The sequence below is a fragment of the Maniola hyperantus genome, chromosome 19 (assembly GCF_902806685.2).
Source record: "Maniola hyperantus chromosome 19, iAphHyp1.2, whole genome shotgun sequence".
NCBI classification, from domain to species: domain Eukaryota; kingdom Metazoa; phylum Arthropoda; class Insecta; order Lepidoptera; family Nymphalidae; genus Maniola; species Maniola hyperantus.
In genome coordinates, this window is record NC_048554.1 from 13,669,601 (window position 1) to 13,687,504 (window position 17,904).

General features: G+C 44.6%; 1 protein-coding gene across 2 annotated transcripts; it reads right to left on the bottom strand.

Annotated features, from left to right (window-relative positions):
• Positions 1 to 2,829: 2,829 nt before the first annotated feature.
• LOC138403614 (uncharacterized) lies at positions 2,830 to 8,496 on the bottom strand. Of its 2 annotated transcripts, none has more exons than XM_069504813.1 (2): positions 7,745 to 8,496; positions 2,830 to 3,937 (listed from the first exon to the last, which is right to left on the bottom strand). In XM_069504813.1, exons 1-2 carry the CDS (start codon positions 8,268 to 8,270, stop codon positions 3,120 to 3,122), a joined length of 1,344 nt encoding a protein of 447 aa, XP_069360914.1. In that variant the 5' UTR covers positions 8,271 to 8,496; the 3' UTR covers positions 2,830 to 3,119. The 2 variants fall into 2 exon arrangements, with proteins under 2 accessions (XP_069360914.1, XP_069360913.1); XM_069504812.1 differs by having other exon boundaries at positions 2,830 to 6,967.
• Positions 8,497 to 17,904: the final 9,408 nt, after the last annotated feature.

Here is a 17,904-nt window from a genome sequence, read left to right on the forward strand (position 1 = left end):
GAAAACGTAGCTTTGACTGCTGTGGTGACGGCCAGTGAGTAAACAAATCTCAACAGTTTCCACTAGTAAAATTATGATTCGTTCGACTCAGGTGTAGTATTCTGTCCTCTAAAATCCATAGATTGCATTCCAAGACGATGCCGCATAGAAATCCTTTACGTTGCTTTAGGTAGCTTTAAAAAAGCTAACAGGTGTCAAAAATCGAAAAATCATGTTAAAGATACCCTTTGTTCTAAAAGACGCCTTTTTAACTATACGCCGTCGTTATTGTCGTCAGTCAACCGATAGACAAGACTTTCTTGTAGCTGGACATAGGGGCTTGGATTCCACACGTCTCGATTGTACACCGCCTTGATCCAGCGGCTCCCTGCAACTCATTTGATGTTGTCCACTTGGTGGGAGAGCCTCCGATGTTTGGTGGAAGAGCCGCCAATGCTGTGCTTTCCATTTCAAGGATACACTCACTATACTACTACACGGTAGCTGTAACAGCGTTGCAGTCGAGTGGAGTACACAATAGCCGCGAGCGACGAGCGTTACATCGCAGCCTTGTATCGTAATCCCCGGTATTTGGGTTCTCGGTCACAAATGAAGAAATACGTGTTTCAGGATTTTTGGAAAATTCGCCCATAAGGGTGGTAAAATAGGGGATGAAAGTTTGTATGGGAAAGTTTTAATTATTGATATTATTAACTTGAAATTTGGAAAGTAGGTTTTATCTTGAGGTTAGGTGTCAGCGTTTGTGTTCCATAATAAAAATAAAAAAAAAGAAATGACTATGAGAAAATCTCCCCCTAAAGGGATTAAATGGGGGTTGGAAGGTTATATGTGTTATTCGGTACTGTTCAGGGTGCGCGTCCTGATGTTATAATGTTTTTTTCTGAAAATAAATTCCATTTGTTTCCTGTAGGCCACGCGGGCGAAGCCGCGGGCAGAAGCTAGTCAACTATAAGTTGGCAAAATGATAAAAATACTTTAAACAAATTACCACAATAACTCATTTTTTTTTTTGGAGTAGGTACCTACTCCCAAATAAAAGGAATACAGCAATTAATTATTTCAATATTAAATTTTTGGTGCTCCGACGCAGTTAGGTACAGGGCTCGGGGCTACCATGGGTAGCTCCCATAGTATGTATGAGAAAATAAAAATTAGGCGATATAGGTTTATAGAAAAATTACAAGTTTTCAGATAACTTTCATATTGAGAAATTATAACAGCCTGTTGTCGTTTGCAGCCTGTATACAGCCTTCCCCGTAGCTCGTAGCGCAGTAGCCCCCCGTAGCGCCCCGTAGCGCCGTAGCCTCGGGCCGACACGTTGCGGTAACTAGGGTTGCCGAGTGGGCATTGGACCCGCGAGCCCGCGCCGTCTCGTAGGACGCCTCGATATGAATTAATCAATTACAAACTTCCTTGTGCGTGTTTACTCACATAACTTTGCGGTACTATGTGAAGCATGTATAATTATGGTACCTTCAAACGTCTCAAGTGATTACGCTTTTATCTTTACCGCTTCGTTGGTTTAGATTGTACTCGTAGCGTACTCGGCTGAAGATGTTGAGGTCCAAGGTTCAAGCAATCTATCATTTTCGCTGGAAAAATGCTCAGTAACAGTCCAGAGTCAAGTGACTTGCCAAGTCACACAGTGGACTATGAGAGTGCGGGAATAGAGAGTGTACCTGTATAATATCTCCTGCGAAATTGTCTAGTTTCCGTTGAGACTTTTCTATGTAGCTCTATACTTAATCCTCATATTTATTTTTTTCAAAGAGTTCTGAACGAGGCGAGGGTGGATGTTTGTGTCTGCGCGTTGTACCATACCTACTTACGTTCCTATAGTGCAGGAAGCGTATACCACAAGCCACACCCATTAACATAAATCACCCACTGGGCAAGTTGAACATCGGAATTGTTACCGATCTCTATCAATAATCGCAATCTTGTTCTCCGAAATAGGTAATATGAATAGTCGATGCACTTAGTTATGAAAGGGCGCCGCCTCGCGCCGATAGTTGGGAAGCTGGAGCGTCGCGCAGCTAATTATTATCTCAGTAATTAGTTGCCGCGCGCTGAGACGCGCTGTGCTGTACCCTGTACCTACCTGCTACCTGCTACCTGCTACCTGCTACCTGCTACCTGCTACCTGCTACCTGCTACCTGCAGCTGCTGTCAACTGTACACAGCAATGTCAATGTTGCGCTTCAATTGTAAACATAATGAATGTTTCTGATACACAACTACGGAGAACTCGATCAGCAATGAGGCAGCGGAACGGCAATTTCAAGTAAGTCTACGTTGTAGGACTTTAAGACATTTCTATGTATTTATATATTTGTACATTTGTATACAACAACCGACTAAGGCTGAAAGAAGGATTTGCCAGATAGACGAATGGCTATCACAGAATACCTATGGGTTCTTTTTTCCTATTTAAGGTACGGAACTCTAAAAAGTTATTGAATAACAAACTTATGGACATATATTATACATGCCCACAGCTCACACTTTATATTCTGATCTCTAGAAACATACATTTTGAGTTTTTTTTGTATTTTGAAAACTTCAACGGGAGTTTTTAATTAAAGTCGCGGGAAAATAAAAATTAAAATATTTTATGTGCCAATAAACAGATTTGAAAAAGATTCTATCCAGATTGCGTGAAAGAAAAGCTGCAAAAAAACAAACTATAGGAAAGCATTGAGTGCAGGAACATCAGAACAGGCCAAGCTTGTGACACGGAGGATGCAAATACCCGTAACCTCCCCACTGCAATCAAGCAGCTCTCGCATTCACGTTGCTGTCCATCCGTCCCTCCTGTTTGTACCTTGGGCTGTTGGTTAGGCGCTGGTAAGTTTCGAACCTTCGTTCTTCTTGGCTGTCGCAATTGGGTTTGTGGAATCTTGAGTTTTCCTTTATTAACTTGTGTATTGAAATCGATGTAATGTAAAAGTCCGTTAACGTTACGTGTTGAAAATTCATCTGAAGCTTGTTAGTCCGTTTCCTGCCTAATGTCAGGCTGTCACATTATATGTCGTATCACTGTCACTGTCAATGTCTTTTGAGTAGACCACAGACCCAGTGCCTTGTCTATGATCTGTTTGTTTACATAGTTGTTGTGTTCACAACATGCTCCCCCCCGGGCTGATGTCGTCCGTAGGGAGAGGGCAGATGTTGTTGTAGGCCCGTGTAATTGTGCCCTTTTTGGTGAGTAGTACGGCAACTCTTCCAACTGAGTCTCCACCGTAGAAGATTTTTGTAACTCGACCCATAAGCCACAGAAGAGGTGGTTGAGTGCGGTCTCTTACTAAGACGAGAGACCCAACTTTGAGTTGACCATTTGACTGTCTCCATTTTGTTTTCGTCTGCAGCAACGAGACATACTCCAAGGAGTACCTCTGCCAAAAATGTTGGCGAAGTTGTTCCACCCGCTGATATCTCTGGAGTCGATTGATGTTCCTTTCCAGCAAATTTGGATGAGCTGCTGATAGAAGAGGTCGTCCGACGAGGAAGTGTGCTGGAGATAGGTAAGAGAGGTCGGAAGGATCGGATGATAGGGGGGTAAGAGGACGAGAATTTAAGATTGCCTCTATTTGCGCCAGGCAAGTGGCCATTTCCTCATAGTTGAAGTGGGTTAAGGAAAGTACTCTGCGTAAGTGGTGTTTCACGGATTTGACAGCCGCCTCCCAAATTCCGCCGAAGTTAGGGCTATACGCCGGGATACGCTTGAAGTTTATACCTTGGTCGATGAGTTGACATTGCACGAACTCTAAGCTATTTTTAAGAAACTGAGCGAGCTCATTGCACGCTCCAATGAAGGTAGTCCCGTTATCGGAAAATATGGTGGCAGGTTTTCCTCGCCTCGATGTGAAACGATTCAGAGCAGCCAGGAACGCCTCCTTTGTAAGATCCGTTACGAGTTCAAGATGTACTGCCTTTACTGCGAAACATACGAATACGCAAATGTAAGATTTTGTAAGTCTACCCCCCCTGCCCTTTCGGTCGAGTATAAGCACCGGCCCGGCATAGTCGACACCTGTGTTAATGAAAGGATGTTCCAGTTGCGTTCGCTCTTTGGGTAAATCTCCCATGATGGGCTGAACTGAAGACGCCTTGAATCTAAAACAACGAACACAAGAGTGTACAGTTTTTCTGGCTAGATTCCTTCCATTAATAGGCCAGTAGTTCTGTCTAACCGTGCATAAAAGAAGCTGAGGGCCGGCATGCATAAGAATTTTATGTTGTAAAACAAATAAAATTTTCGTGAGATGATGTTTGGAGCAAAGAAGAATGGGATGTTTGACGTCGTAAGTATAATAAGAATTTTTTAAACGACCACCTACTCTTATGAGATTGTCAGAATCAAAAAATGGTGAAAGTGATTTAAGTTTACTGTGTGATGACAAAGATTGATCATTCTTTAACAATAAATATTCTTCAGGGAACATTTCCTTTTGAGCATGATTTAAAATGAGTTTACGAGATGTTTCAAGTTCGTTGAGGGTAAGATGATTCGTTTTGGGTTTGTGTTTACAATTGTGTATGAATTTATTCACGTAAGCTAAGATTCGAATTATTTTGTTGAAGTTACTATGCTTATGTATGAGTTGAAGAACTCTGTTTTCACTAACGTCTTCTGTATTTTGTGGTGTGACTGCGCACAATACAGTGTCTGAGTTTTTGTGTATCTCCGGAAATTTGATGTCCACTTCATGCAAAAACTCTGGCCCTGACCACCACAGGGCGGCTGTGCTGATGGAATCAGCCTTCACCCCACGAGAAACAAGATCCGCGGGGTTAGACTTGGAAGGCACGTAGTTCCACTTATGGCCGCTAGTGCTTTCTTGTATCTCACCAACTCTATTTCTGACGAACTGAATTGTTTGCGAAGATGAACTTGATAACCATGACAATACGATTGTTGAGTCAGACCAGAAATAGTGTTGATGGACATTGATTGTAAGAGCACTAACTGTCTTTTTCCAGAGTCTTGTGGCAAGCAACGCTGCGGATAGTTCTAAACGCGGTATTGTAGTTTTGGGCTTAATGGGCGCGACCTTATTTTTAGAAGTTAACAGTCTAACATTCACTGACCCATTATCATCTACCGTTCTTACATAAATACAACCGCCATAAGCGCGCTCGGATGCATCTGAAAATACGTGAATTTCAATAAGAGATGGGTTGCTGCATGACACCCATCTAGGAATTGTGATTGAATTTAAAATATGAAAGGTGTTTGCAATATCTAAGAAGTCCTTTTTTATGTCGGCACGTGCTTCAGTATCCCAGTCACATTTGCAAATCCATAACGCTTGTATAACAAGTTTAGCTAATAGTACGCATGGACCAACAAGACCTAAAGGATCGAAGATTTGACTGATAATAGAAATGATATTGCGCTTTGTTAGCTTTTTCTTTGTGTCTATGTCAATGATGAAATTTAAATTGTCTGAAACTGAATTCCAATGAAGACCTAATGTTTTTGAAGGTGAGCTGTCACTCAACTTCAAATCAAGGGATTTTTCTGAGTTATCCTTTATGTCAGTGATAGCGTGTAAGACCTCAAGACTGTTAGACTGCCATTTGCGTAAGTTCATTTTTGCAGAGGCTAAAGTGTCTCTTACACCTTTGCAAAGAGTAATGACCGATTCTGTATAGTCACCTCCGGACAAAAAGTCATCCACATAAAAATCATGTTGGATGGCACGTTGAGTTGCAAGGTCCTCGGTTTCATCCGCAAGAGACACTAAACATTTTGTAGCCAGATAAGGGGCTGAGGCTGTGCCATATGTCACTGTATTAAGAGTGTAAGTTTGTAGGGCCTCATGCCGATGAAACCGAAAGACTATTTGTTGAAGTGACCTTTGACTTGGTTCTATGTAAATAGTACGGTACATTTTTTCAACGTCAGCAGAAACCACTATTTTGTGTTGCCTAAAGCGTATTAAGATTGAAAATATGTCGTCCTGTACGGTGGGACCTACCATCTGTATAGAATTAAATGATTTTTGGTTTAAAGTGGCAGCCGAGGCATCAAAGACCACTCGTAACCTCGTGGTTGTAGAATCACGAAGTACCCCATGATGAGGAAAATAGACGTTGGGTAAGTTAGATGTATGTTGATGTATGCTTTGGTTAAGAGTCATATGACCTAAATCGATGTATTCTTGAATGAATTGTGTGTATAAGTGTTTCAGGTTTGCATCCCTATCCAGCCGCCGCTCTAAAGAAAGAAAGCGAACCTTAGCAAGATTATAAGAATCTCCAAGCACCTCGGGCGATTCTTTAAGGGGAATTGTTACTATGAATCGACCATCTTTGTCGCGCCGAGTGGTGTCTTCAAAGATCTTCTCACATGCCTTTTCCTCTAGAGACATGCTATGCTGAGGTAATACAGAATCTAGTTGCCAGAAACGTGTAAGTGAAGACTCATCATTTTGTCCAATAAAGTGACAAAAATTGTTTGAAGTCTCTGATTGAGATGTCTTATTATGGCTAAGACAGCCTGATAAGAGCCATCCTAACTTTGAATCGCGAAGCTTTGGCTGATGTTTCCCTAAGTCGATTATGTTTGTACCTAGGACACTCCAAAAGACCTCAGCTCCTACTAAAATATCAATTTCTGATGGTTCATTGAAAGACGGGTCGGCTAACTGAATGTTTTTAGGTATAGGAATATGCATTGTATCTATGTAAGAAGAGGGTAAGTATTTTGTTATTTCTGCAATTATATAACAGCTTATGGCTTCTGTATAGCCACCATAATAAGATTCAATTACTAATTTACAAGACTCTGATATTAAAGAAGTTTGATTGTTGATACCATTAACTGTAGAGCTGACAGGCTTCTTTACTATCCCGAGCCTATCACTGAGCTGCTTTGTAACAAAATTGGCAGTACTTCCATTATCAAGCAACAGCCGTGCTGTGTGTAGCTCATTTCTGGCATCCCGAACTCGCACCACAGCTGTGGATAGTAATACATTTGGCTGATAAGATATTGAGGTTATGTCTGTGGACAGCGCTATCGCTGAGCTTGTAGGCTCCTTAGAGCTGTCATGCAGTAGCGTGTTGTGTTTCAGGTTACAGTATTTACAGTGAGTTAATCTACAGGTCTTCGATGTGTGTCCTGGCCTTAAGCAATTTTTACACAAACTCAGTTCAGTGACCTTTTTTGTACGAGACTCAACATCCAATTTTCTGAATGTTTCACAGCTGAATATGAAATGAAGTTGAGAGCAAAAGGGGCACTTGTATGGTTTTTGATGATCAGTGTAAGAAGTTTGTGTTTTGTTTTTATTTATGTCTGAAAATGTTGCAATGTTTGACTTATGTTTGTATTTATTGTTATCCTGTAGTGTTTCTAGTAAATCAGCTCTCTTAGTAATGAATTTTGTAAATTGTTGTAAGTTGGGTGTGCCTCCGAGGCCATTTCGATATTCTTCCCACTCACGACTGGTAGTGGAATCTAATTTCTTAGTCATAATGAAAATAATTAATATGTCCCAGTGGTCAGTGGGCATTCCTAGTGTCGTAAGAGCTCGCAAGTTCTTATTAGTTACATCGACCATGTTCCGCAATAAGTGACTTGATTCCTTTTGTATATGTTCTAAATCAAATAACGTTTGAAGGTGGTGATTAACCAAAAGACGCTCGTTGTCATACCTCTCAGTAAGCAATTGCCACCCTAACTTATAGTTATTTGCACTAAATTCTAATGATTGAATTGTCAAAGCAGCAGTACCTTTAAGCGCTGCCCGGAGATAATGAAACTTGTTTATGTCGCTTATGGAATTGTTGTTATGAATTAGAGAAAGATAGGTGTCTCTAAATTCGAGCCAGTGCTGATAATCTCCATCAAAGTGAGGTAGGTTTATCTTAGGTAACCTTACAAAATCATGTCTGCGTTCCTCATTGCTTTGTATGCTATCATCACTTAAAATGGATGACCGACGCCCATGTGTGTTTGGTTGTGGGCTGAGCAGCACTTGGGCCTCTGACAAAAGCCTAAAATATGTGCCATCGAACGCTTCGCGATCCTGATAGGCTGTTTCTGGGGGCTCCGTAAGCGTTTCGATTTCTGTTTGTAATGTGTCGAAATCACTATAAAGTTGCTCAATTTTCCGAAAACGATACTCTAACTCTTTAAATTGCACTTCACTCAATGATTCACTGGTTTGTAGAAGTGTTAGAAACGATGAAAATTGAGTTAATTTTGCTTTTATTGATCCCCGCTTTTTGACGAGATCTTTGATTTTTGCCTCGCTCATTTTGCTGTAGCAAGGCTAAATAACGTTATTATGAACTAATTACTAACTGTTTTTTATAAAAACTACGCAATTGATGTGATAAATAGTCTAAAATTGATCCGACAAAATAAGTTAACCTCACATTATTCTTTGTTGAAACTCGAAACTTACACAATAAGGGGGAAAACAGAGGATTCGTTTGCGGTCGGATTTGAAGCAATCCGTTTTGTAATTTGGTAATTATGGTTTTCTATGAATGTTAGGATGCAATAATGGTTTTTAGTTAACTATGAGGGAATATTCCACGTACGTAACGGAAATGAGGCAATATTGATATGAAGATTGTAGAAATTAGGAATTGTTAGGAAATAAGATAAAGGAACGGACTCACTCCAGAAGTTGGCTTGGACGACCGTTATGCTTCTGGGTCCACTCTGCTGCGAATTTTCTGCCGATTTCTTGGAAGATCGAAGAGTTTCTTCTTTGTTCGAAGGACCACTTGTTTGTACCTTGGGCTGTTGGTTAGGCGCTGGTAAGTTTCGAACCTTCGTTCTTCTTGGCTGTCGCAATTGGGTTTGTGGAATCTTGAGTTTTCCTTTATTAACTTGTGTATTGAAATCGATGTAATGTAAAGGTCCGTTAACGTTACGTGTTGAAAATTCATCTGAAGCTTGTTAGTCCGTTTCCTGCCTAATGTCAGGCTGTCACATTATATGTCGTATCACTGTCACTGTCAATGTCTTTTGAGTAGACCACAGACCCAGTGCCTTGTCTATGATCTGTTTGTTTACATAGTTGTTGTGTTCACAACACCTCCCTTCACACTCGCTACTCTTACAGTTCAAGTGTTCCCCGCATGAATTATACATGAGTTATACACGAGTTATACAATAGAGCGATCAGCGCTCGGCCGCGGCACAGCTGAGAGCAGTTTGATGAGCTCGCATCTACTAAGCAATAACAGCTAACGTTGACAGTCATGTGCCGCTCGTATTGCCCCACAGACAACAGACCATAGGTCTACAACACTAGCTGACCCGCTACAACGTTGCTCGAGTGGAGTTTTTGAAAATCGATGAAAGGATAGAAGTTTTAAAAACCCTGAAAGACGGACTTGTTAATTACACTAACTAAACTACTTCTTTATTTTTGTCCGAAAGCTTAAATACTAGGTAATTTCTACGGAAAAAACTTGAAAAATGATGAATTAAGATTGAACAATGAACCAGCGAGCCAATATTTGATCGTCAAACTCCGGCTCTATTACATTATGGTATTATAATGTCTCTTCTATCTAACTTGTGCGCTATATTTTACTACTAGATGATGCCCGCAACTTCGTCCGCGTGGATTTAGGTTTTTAAAAATCCCGTGGGAAGTCCTTGATTTTCCGGGATAAAAAGTAGCCAATGTCCTTTCCCGGGATGCAAGCTATCGCTGTACTAAATTTTGTCAAAATCGGTTGAACGGATGGGCCGTAAAAGGCTAGCAGACAGACAGACAGATAGACAGACAGACAGACACACTTTCGCATTTATAATATTAGTATGGACTATACATAATATGCTGTTACTCAATGCATGAAAGTCAAATATCATGGGGGGTTTTTTACTTTTATATAGGTAGGTACATATTCTTACCATAAAAGCTTTAGTCGTATATTTAAAACCCAGCAACATTGTGGAAGAACCCCTCGCTAAGGCTTGCAATCTGTTCGTCGCGAATCTATCCATCCATCGCAGCATCCGCTCTTATCACTGCCCGCGGCCCGATCCGATAGCGCGAGATCAAATGAACCTTTTGTTTTTTACCTACCTTCATCCCTCTCCACCCCCCTCCACCCCCCTCCACCTCACCGACCTCCCCCCCACACTACCACGATACACCAAACTGCTTGTTGTTCAATAGCATTGGCTTAAGACGGATTGCGGCTTTGTTCGAATAAGGTTTGATGACCACTGCGTTGGCGGTTGGTACACTTTGCTGTTTGGCATAGCATTGACCATTTCTCTAGTCACCTGTAGTCAAGTCTTTGTCTAATGAACATCACCATGGCCGGGCTTCTGCTTCCTGATCCTCGACCTGCTCCTCTGAAGCTGTTCCATGATGAGGTCACTTCCTCACCATAAACGGTACAACTATACTATATCCCTTATATATTTAATGAGGAAGTTTCAGAGCAACGTTCGATAACATTTTCATAGATAGCGCTAAATAACCCCACCACTAAAGATGAAAAACAATACCTGTATCTATGTATATGATCTATGCTTTAATGTTTAGGTCGTGTAAATCAATGACATAGATGAAGAGTAACAGCTAGCATGCACTGCAATTTTCCTTACGTTTCTTTCCTACAATATCTGTGAACCATAATAGAAGTAATTAATTAATTTCGCATCCGATTTAAATTTAAAAAAATTAAAACATAGATCATATAGATATAGGTATTATTTTTCATCTTTAGTGGTGGGGTTATTTAGCGCCATCTATGAAAATTTTATCGAACGTTGCCCTGAAACTTCCTCATTGACGTTTGGTTTAGCGGTGACGGAAAACATCGTTTTTGGTACAAATTTTTTTTTCTTAAGCAAAATTAAGCTTTTGTTATCATCTCGAAAAATACCGACTGCTCTTATCCAATGTTTGGGAAGCAAACCCGATGTGTTACCTTATTGATGACTGATGACTGATGACTGATGACTGATGACTGATGACTGATGACTGATGCAACCTACGATATCAAAGCTATCGGCGAGTGACTGAGCTTGAACATCCTACAAGTAAGTTATCAATTAATAAATGAGTTGATCATTCCCACAGATAATTCCTAACATAATATTATTCAAAATAATGAATATAACAATTAACGCGTACATATCACGTCATAGTTTGACGCCACTTTCAGTCGCGTAAACTAATTAATGTGTATTCGTAATAATATTATAATAATTCAGGGGTGTCGCAACGCCGCACGTGTACCGAACAACACACGCGGATATAATTACCGCGAGTGAGATCGGGCAGGGGTGTCGCAGTCGTCACTCCATTATCTTTGGCTGCGACACCCCTGCGCAGGGTTGTCGCAGTCGTCACTCCATTATCTTTGGCTGCGACACCCCTGCGCAGGGTTGTCGCAGTCGTCACTCCATTATCTTTGGCTGCGACACCCCTGCGCAGGGGTGTCGCAGTCGTCACTCCATTATCTTTGGCTGCGACACCCCTGCGCAGGGTTGTCGCAGTCGTCACTCCATTATCTTTGGCTGCGACACCCCTGCGCAGGGTTGTCGCAGTCGTCACTCCATTATCTTTGGCTGCGACACCCCTGCGCAGGGTTGTCGCAGTCGTCACTCCATTATCTTTGGCTGCGACACCCCTGCGCAGGGTTGTCGCAGTCGTCACTCCATTATCTTTGGCTGCGACACCCCTGCGCAGGGTTGTCGCAGTCGTCACTCCATTATCTTTGGCTGCGACACCCCTGCGCAGGGTTGTCGCAGTCGTCACTCCATTATCTTTGGCTGCGACACCCCTGCGCAGGGTTGTCGCAGTCGTCACTCCATTATCTTGGCTGCGACACCCCTGCGCAGGGTTGTCGCAGTCGTCACTCCATTATCTTTGGCTGCGACACCCCTGCGCAGGGTTGTCGCAGTCGTCACTCCATTATCTTGGCTGCGACACCCCTGCGCAGGGTTGTCGCAGTCGTCACTCCATTATCTTTGGCTGCGACACCCCTGCGCAGGGGTGTCGCAGTCGTCACTCCATTATCTTTGGCTGCGACACCCCTGCGCAGGGGTGTCGCAGTCGTCACTCCATTATCTTTGGCTGCGACACCCCTGCGCAGGGTTGTCGCAGTCGTCACTCCATTATCTTTGGCTGCGACACCCCTGCGCAGGGTTGTCGCAGTCGTCACTCCATTATCTTTGGCTGCGACACCCCTGCGCAGGGTTGTCGCAGTCGTCACTCCATTATCTTTGGCTGCGACACCCCTGCGCAGGGTTGTCGCAGTCGTCACTCCATTATCTTTGGCTGCGACACCCCTGCGCAGGGTTGTCGCAGTCGTCACTCCATTATCTTTGGCTGCGACACCCCTGCGCAGGGTTGCCGGGTTTCTGGATTCTTAGTGGACTTTTTGTACCCGATTAATACTTAGACGATCTTAAATTCTAATGAATGAGCTTGAACTTAGCGAAGTTTTGATCTCTTCTTTTAAACAAACATTCCCGCTTAGGTTATGATTTGACCATATTTTTCTTACATTTTTCGGTCGTTAGTTTTTCAATTCTACTTTAATTGGAATTTAGAATCAACAAGCAATACAACTTACAAGAGCTACTTAAGAGTAGGGCTGATAACAAGGCTGATAATGGTAAACAGTTGAAACTATTTTCATCAAACAGCTAAAAACCATTCCGATTATACATGCTTTCGAATAAAAGAATCCGCATTCATATCGATCCATCCGTTTGAGGGCTCCGATGCCTTATACAGACACACAGATACGCATTTTGAGCTTATGCCACCCCTCTGTTTAGGTCAGGGGTTAAAATGAGGTTCATAGAAGAAATTTTTTATACAACAGTAATACGTGTGATGCCCCTAGCGCTGCGCGCCGCGAGTGCCCCGCAGTCCGCGAGACGACGCGTTGTAGTAATCAAATCAGTAATGTTGTAGGCGATGCTGCTCGCTACTCAAGAGCCCCTATCGCTCGCTGGTGGTGGGCCCTCGTGCGGGGAGGCTGGGGTCTATTTCACACGTGAGCTTTTGTTTGATTGCAGTAAACGAACGCTGCTCGCTACTCAAGAGCCCCTATCGCTCGCTGGTGGTGGGCCCTCGTGCGGGGAGGCTGGGGTCTATTTCACACGTGAGCTTTTGTTTGATTGCAGTAAACGAACGCTGCTCGCTACTCAAGAGCCCCTATCGCTCGCTGGTGGTGGGCCCTCGTGCGGGGAGGCTGGGGTCTATTTCACACGTGAGCTTTTGTTTGATTGCAGTAAACGAACGCTGCTCGCTACTCAAGAGCCCCTATCGCTCGCTGGTGGTGGGCCCTCGTGCGGGGAGGCTGGGGTCTATTTCACACGTGAGCTTTTGTTTGATTGCAGTAAACGAACGCTGCTCGCTACTCAAGAGCCCCTATCGCTCGCTGGTGGTGGGCCCTCGTGCGGGGAGGCTGGGGTCTATTTCACACGTGAGCTTTTGTTTGATTGCAGTAAACGAACGCTGCTCGCTACTCAAGAGCCCCTATCGCTCGCTGGTGGTGGGCCCTCGTGCGGGGAGGCTGGGGTCTATTTCACACGTGAGCTTTTGTTTGATTGCAGTAAACGAACGCTGCTCGCTACTCAAGAGCCCCTATCGCTCGCTGGTGGTGGGCCCTCGTGCGGGGAGGCTGGGGTCTATTTCACACGTGAGCTTTTGTTTGATTGCAGTAAACGAACGCTGCTCGCTACTCAAGAGCCCCTATCGCTCGCTGGTGGTGGGCCCTCGTGCGGGGAGGCTGGGGTCTATTTCACACGTGAGCTTTTGTTTGATTGCAGTAAACGAACGCTGCTCGCTACTCAAGAGCCCCTATCGCTCGCTGGTGGTGGGCCCTCGTGCGGGGAGGCTGGGGTCTATTTCACACGTGAGCTTTTGTTTGATTGCAGTAAACGAACGCTGCTCGCTACTCAAGAGCCCCTATCGCTCGCTGGTGGTGGGCCCTCGTGCGGGGAGGCTGGGGTCTATTTCACACGTGAGCTTTTGTTTGATTGCAGTAAACGAACGCTGCTCGCTACTCAAGAGCCCCTATCGCTCGCTGGTGGTGGGCCCTCGTGCGGGGAGGCTGGGGTCTATTTCACACGTGAGCTTTTGTTTGATTGCAGTAAACGAACGCTGCTCGCTACTCAAGAGCCCCTATCGCTCGCTGGTGGTGGGCCCTCGTGCGGGGAGGCTGGGGTCTATTTCACACGTGAGCTTTTGTTTGATTGCAGTAAACGAACGCTGCTCGCTACTCAAGAGCCCCTATCGCTCGCTGGTGGTGGGCCCTCGTGCGGGGAGGCTGGGGTCTATTTCACACGTGAGCTTTTGTTTGATTGCAGTAAACGAACGCTGCTCGCTACTCAAGAGCCCCTATCGCTCGCTGGTGGTGGGCCCTCGTGCGGGGAGGCTGGGGTCTATTTCACACGTGAGCTTTTGTTTGATTGCAGTAAACGAACGCTGCTCGCTACTCAAGAGCCCCTATCGCTCGCTGGTGGTGGGCCCTCGTGCGGGGAGGCTGGGGTCTATTTCACACGTGAGCTTTTGTTTGATTGCAGTAAACGAACGCTGCTCGCTACTCAAGAGCCCCTATCGCTCGCTGGTGGTGGGCCCTCGTGCGGGGAGGCTGGGGTCTATTTCACACGTGAGCTTTTGTTTGATTGCAGTAAACGAACGCTGCTCGCTACTCAAGAGCCCCTATCGCTCGCTGGTGGTGGGCCCTCGTGCGGGGAGGCTGGGGTCTATTTCACACGTGAGCTTTTGTTTGATTGCAGTAAACGAACGCTGCTCGCTACTCAAGAGCCCCTATCGCTCGCTGGTGGTGGGCCCTCGTGCGGGGAGGCTGGGGTCTATTTCACACGTGAGCTTTTGTTTGATTGCAGTAAACGAACGCTGCTCGCTACTCAAGAGCCCCTATCGCTCGCTGGTGGTGGGCCCTCGTGCGGGGAGGCTGGGGTCTATTTCACACGTGAGCTTTTGTTTGATTGCAGTAAACGAACGCTGCTCGCTACTCAAGAGCCCCTATCGCTCGCTGGTGGTGGGCCCTCGTGCGGGGAGGCTGGGGTCTATTTCACACGTGAGCTTTTGTTTGATTGCAGTAAACGAACGCTGCTCGCTACTCAAGAGCCCCTATCGCTCGCTGGTGGTGGGCCCTCGTGCGGGGAGGCTGGGGTCTATTTCACACGTGAGCTTTTGTTTGATTGCAGTAAACGAACGCTGCTCGCTACTCAAGAGCCCCTATCGCTCGCTGGTGGTGGGCCCTCGTGCGGGGAGGCTGGGGTCTATTTCACACGTGAGCTTTTGTTTGATTGCAGTAAACGAACGCTGCTCGCTACTCAAGAGCCCCTATCGCTCGCTGGTGGTGGGCCCTCGTGCGGGGAGGCTGGGGTCTATTTCACACGTGAGCTTTTGTTTGATTGCAGTAAACGAACGCTGCTCGCTACTCAAGAGCCCCTATCGCTCGCTGGTGGTGGGCCCTCGTGCGGGGAGGCTGGGGTCTATTTCACACGTGAGCTTTTGTTTGATTGCAGTAAACGAACGCTGCTCGCTACTCAAGAGCCCCTATCGCTCGCTGGTGGTGGGCCCTCGTGCGGGGAGGCTGGGGTCTATTTCACACGTGAGCTTTTGTTTGATTGCAGTAAACGAACGCTGCTCGCTACGTGCGTGGATTTGTGGATTCGGAATGAATGTTGGTATAGGTACTCATTTTAAATACGTACAGTAAAATATCAATATGATATTTAGAAAATTCCCGGCTATCCGCCATATTGGATTTAGAATGACGTCACTTTATTTTTCTAGTTATTCTCAGCGAGCTTTTTTTTAGTAAGTATAATTAGGTAATTACAATTATGTATTATTATGGTTTGTAATGTTTTTGAAAATTATTACCCAGTCTAACATAAAATAAAGTAAGATGAGAAAACAAAATAGATATCAAAAACAAAGCAAAAAGGTATCTTTATGTGATATATTATACATATACAAGTGTGAAAATCCTTCCGACCTTACCCGGTACCTTCCGACCTTACCCGGTACCTTCCGACCTTACCCGGTACCTTCCGACCTTACCCGGTACCTTCCGACCTTACCCGGTACCTTCCGACCTTACCCGGTACCTTCCGACCTTACCCGGTACCTTCCGACCTTACCCGGTACCTTCCGACCTTACCCGGTACCTTCCGACCTTACCCGGTACCTTCCGACCTTGCCCGGTACCCCGGTACCCCCTCAAACCGTGAATAATTCATCGCTCGTAATGAGCGACACTGCGCATTGCGATATCATTTTATATTTTGTGGGATTGATGTCGAGTACACGAGGGTTTATTGCTGTTTTACGACGTCACCATGCTTCGGCGCCGCGACGGACGGAACGGACGCAAGCGTCGTCGCATGGTCGCTCGGCACTCAATATGCGACTGATGTGCAGCACCTAGGACCAGGGTCAATAACATAGATTATTGAAAACGAAATGACGTCATGTCGAATCTCCGTCGAGAAACATCCACAACGCCATCACTTTCATTGAATACTTCCTTAGGAAAAACAATTTATTGCCTAACACAGTTGTATACATCACGCACACCGGCCTTTTACTGGTTTTTCTTGTAGTCATAAATAAGCTTTATTTACTTTGACATAACACAATTAAATAGGTAAGATCATTATTAATTTTAGTCCTATCAATTTAGTATAGCAAGAATGGATTATAATATTACCCATGGAATTAAAATAAATAATAGCGAAACTCGTACTAGAATGTGCACTGGTAATGTAATGGTAGATAGTCAATGTTTGATGGCGCAGCGAGCACGCCGCCGGCGGGCGGGCACGCGGGCGTCATCGCGCGACACGCGCAGCGAGCACGCCGGCTGCACGCGGGCGTCATCGCGCGACACGCGCAGCACGCACGCGGCGGCAGCGGGGAGGCGAGGCGTGCGGCACGCATCCGACTCGCAGGCAGTCGACGTGCCGGACCCAGCATGTGTATAGCACTCCTTCATAAAGGAACTATTTCGTAAAGTCAAACATTCTGGCTGCTGAAGAGAACAAAAGCAATGACTGAACAGTCATTGATATTTAATATGTAGGTACGTGAGTTTCTTTATAACTCCTAAATGCTTGAACAGATTTGGTTGTATGGGATATCGTTCGAATTCCTAAGTGATACTGACTATATTTTTTTTAATTATTTATTTTTGGCACGCTAGGTAGTCGTATATTTTGGCACGGTAGGTAGTCGTATATTTTGGCACGGTAGGTAGTCGTATATTTTGGCACGGTAGGTAGTCGTATATTTTGGCACGGTAGGTAGTCGTATATTTTGGCACGGTAGGTAGTCGTATATTTTGGCACGGTAGGTAGTCGTATATTTTGGCACGGTAGGTAGTCGTATATTTTGGCACGGTAGGTAGTCGTATATTTTGGCACGGTAGGTAGTCGTATATTTTGGCACGGTAGGTAGTCGTATATTTTGGCACGGTAGGTAGTCGTATATTTTGGCACGGTAGGTAGTCGTATATTTTGGCACGGTAGGTAGTCGTATATTTTGGCACGGTAGGTAGTCGTATATTTTGGCACGGTAGGTAGTCGTATATTTTTGGCACGGTAGGTAGTCGTATATTTTTGGCACGGTAGGTAGTCGTATATTTTGGCACGGTAGGTAGTCGTATATTTTTGGTACGGTAGGTAGTCGTATATTTTTGGCACGGTAGGTAGTCGTATATTTTTGGCACGGTAGGTAGTCGTATATTTTATAATTGAAATACTATTATAATTTCCTCTCAAATTACCTAAGCCTAAAGCTCGGAGAGACACGACAGCAGACCAACGGGTGCGATTCGAAATACCGAACCGGATAAATACCGAAATCACCCCGTAACCGTTGCGATATTGAGGATATTGATATACTGATGTATATCACA

What these genes read in the sequence shown, in the direction of transcription:
- LOC138403614 (XM_069504812.1), bottom strand. Translation starts at nt 8,270, where the DNA reads ATGAGCGAGGCAAAAATCAAAGATCTCGTCAAAAAGCGGGGATCAATA. An exon ending in TCTCCGGGCAGCGCTTAAAG is followed by an intron (nt 6,968 to 7,744) that starts GTACTGCTGCTT and finishes TACTATCCACAG; the next exon opens with CTGTGGTGCGAGTTCGGGAT.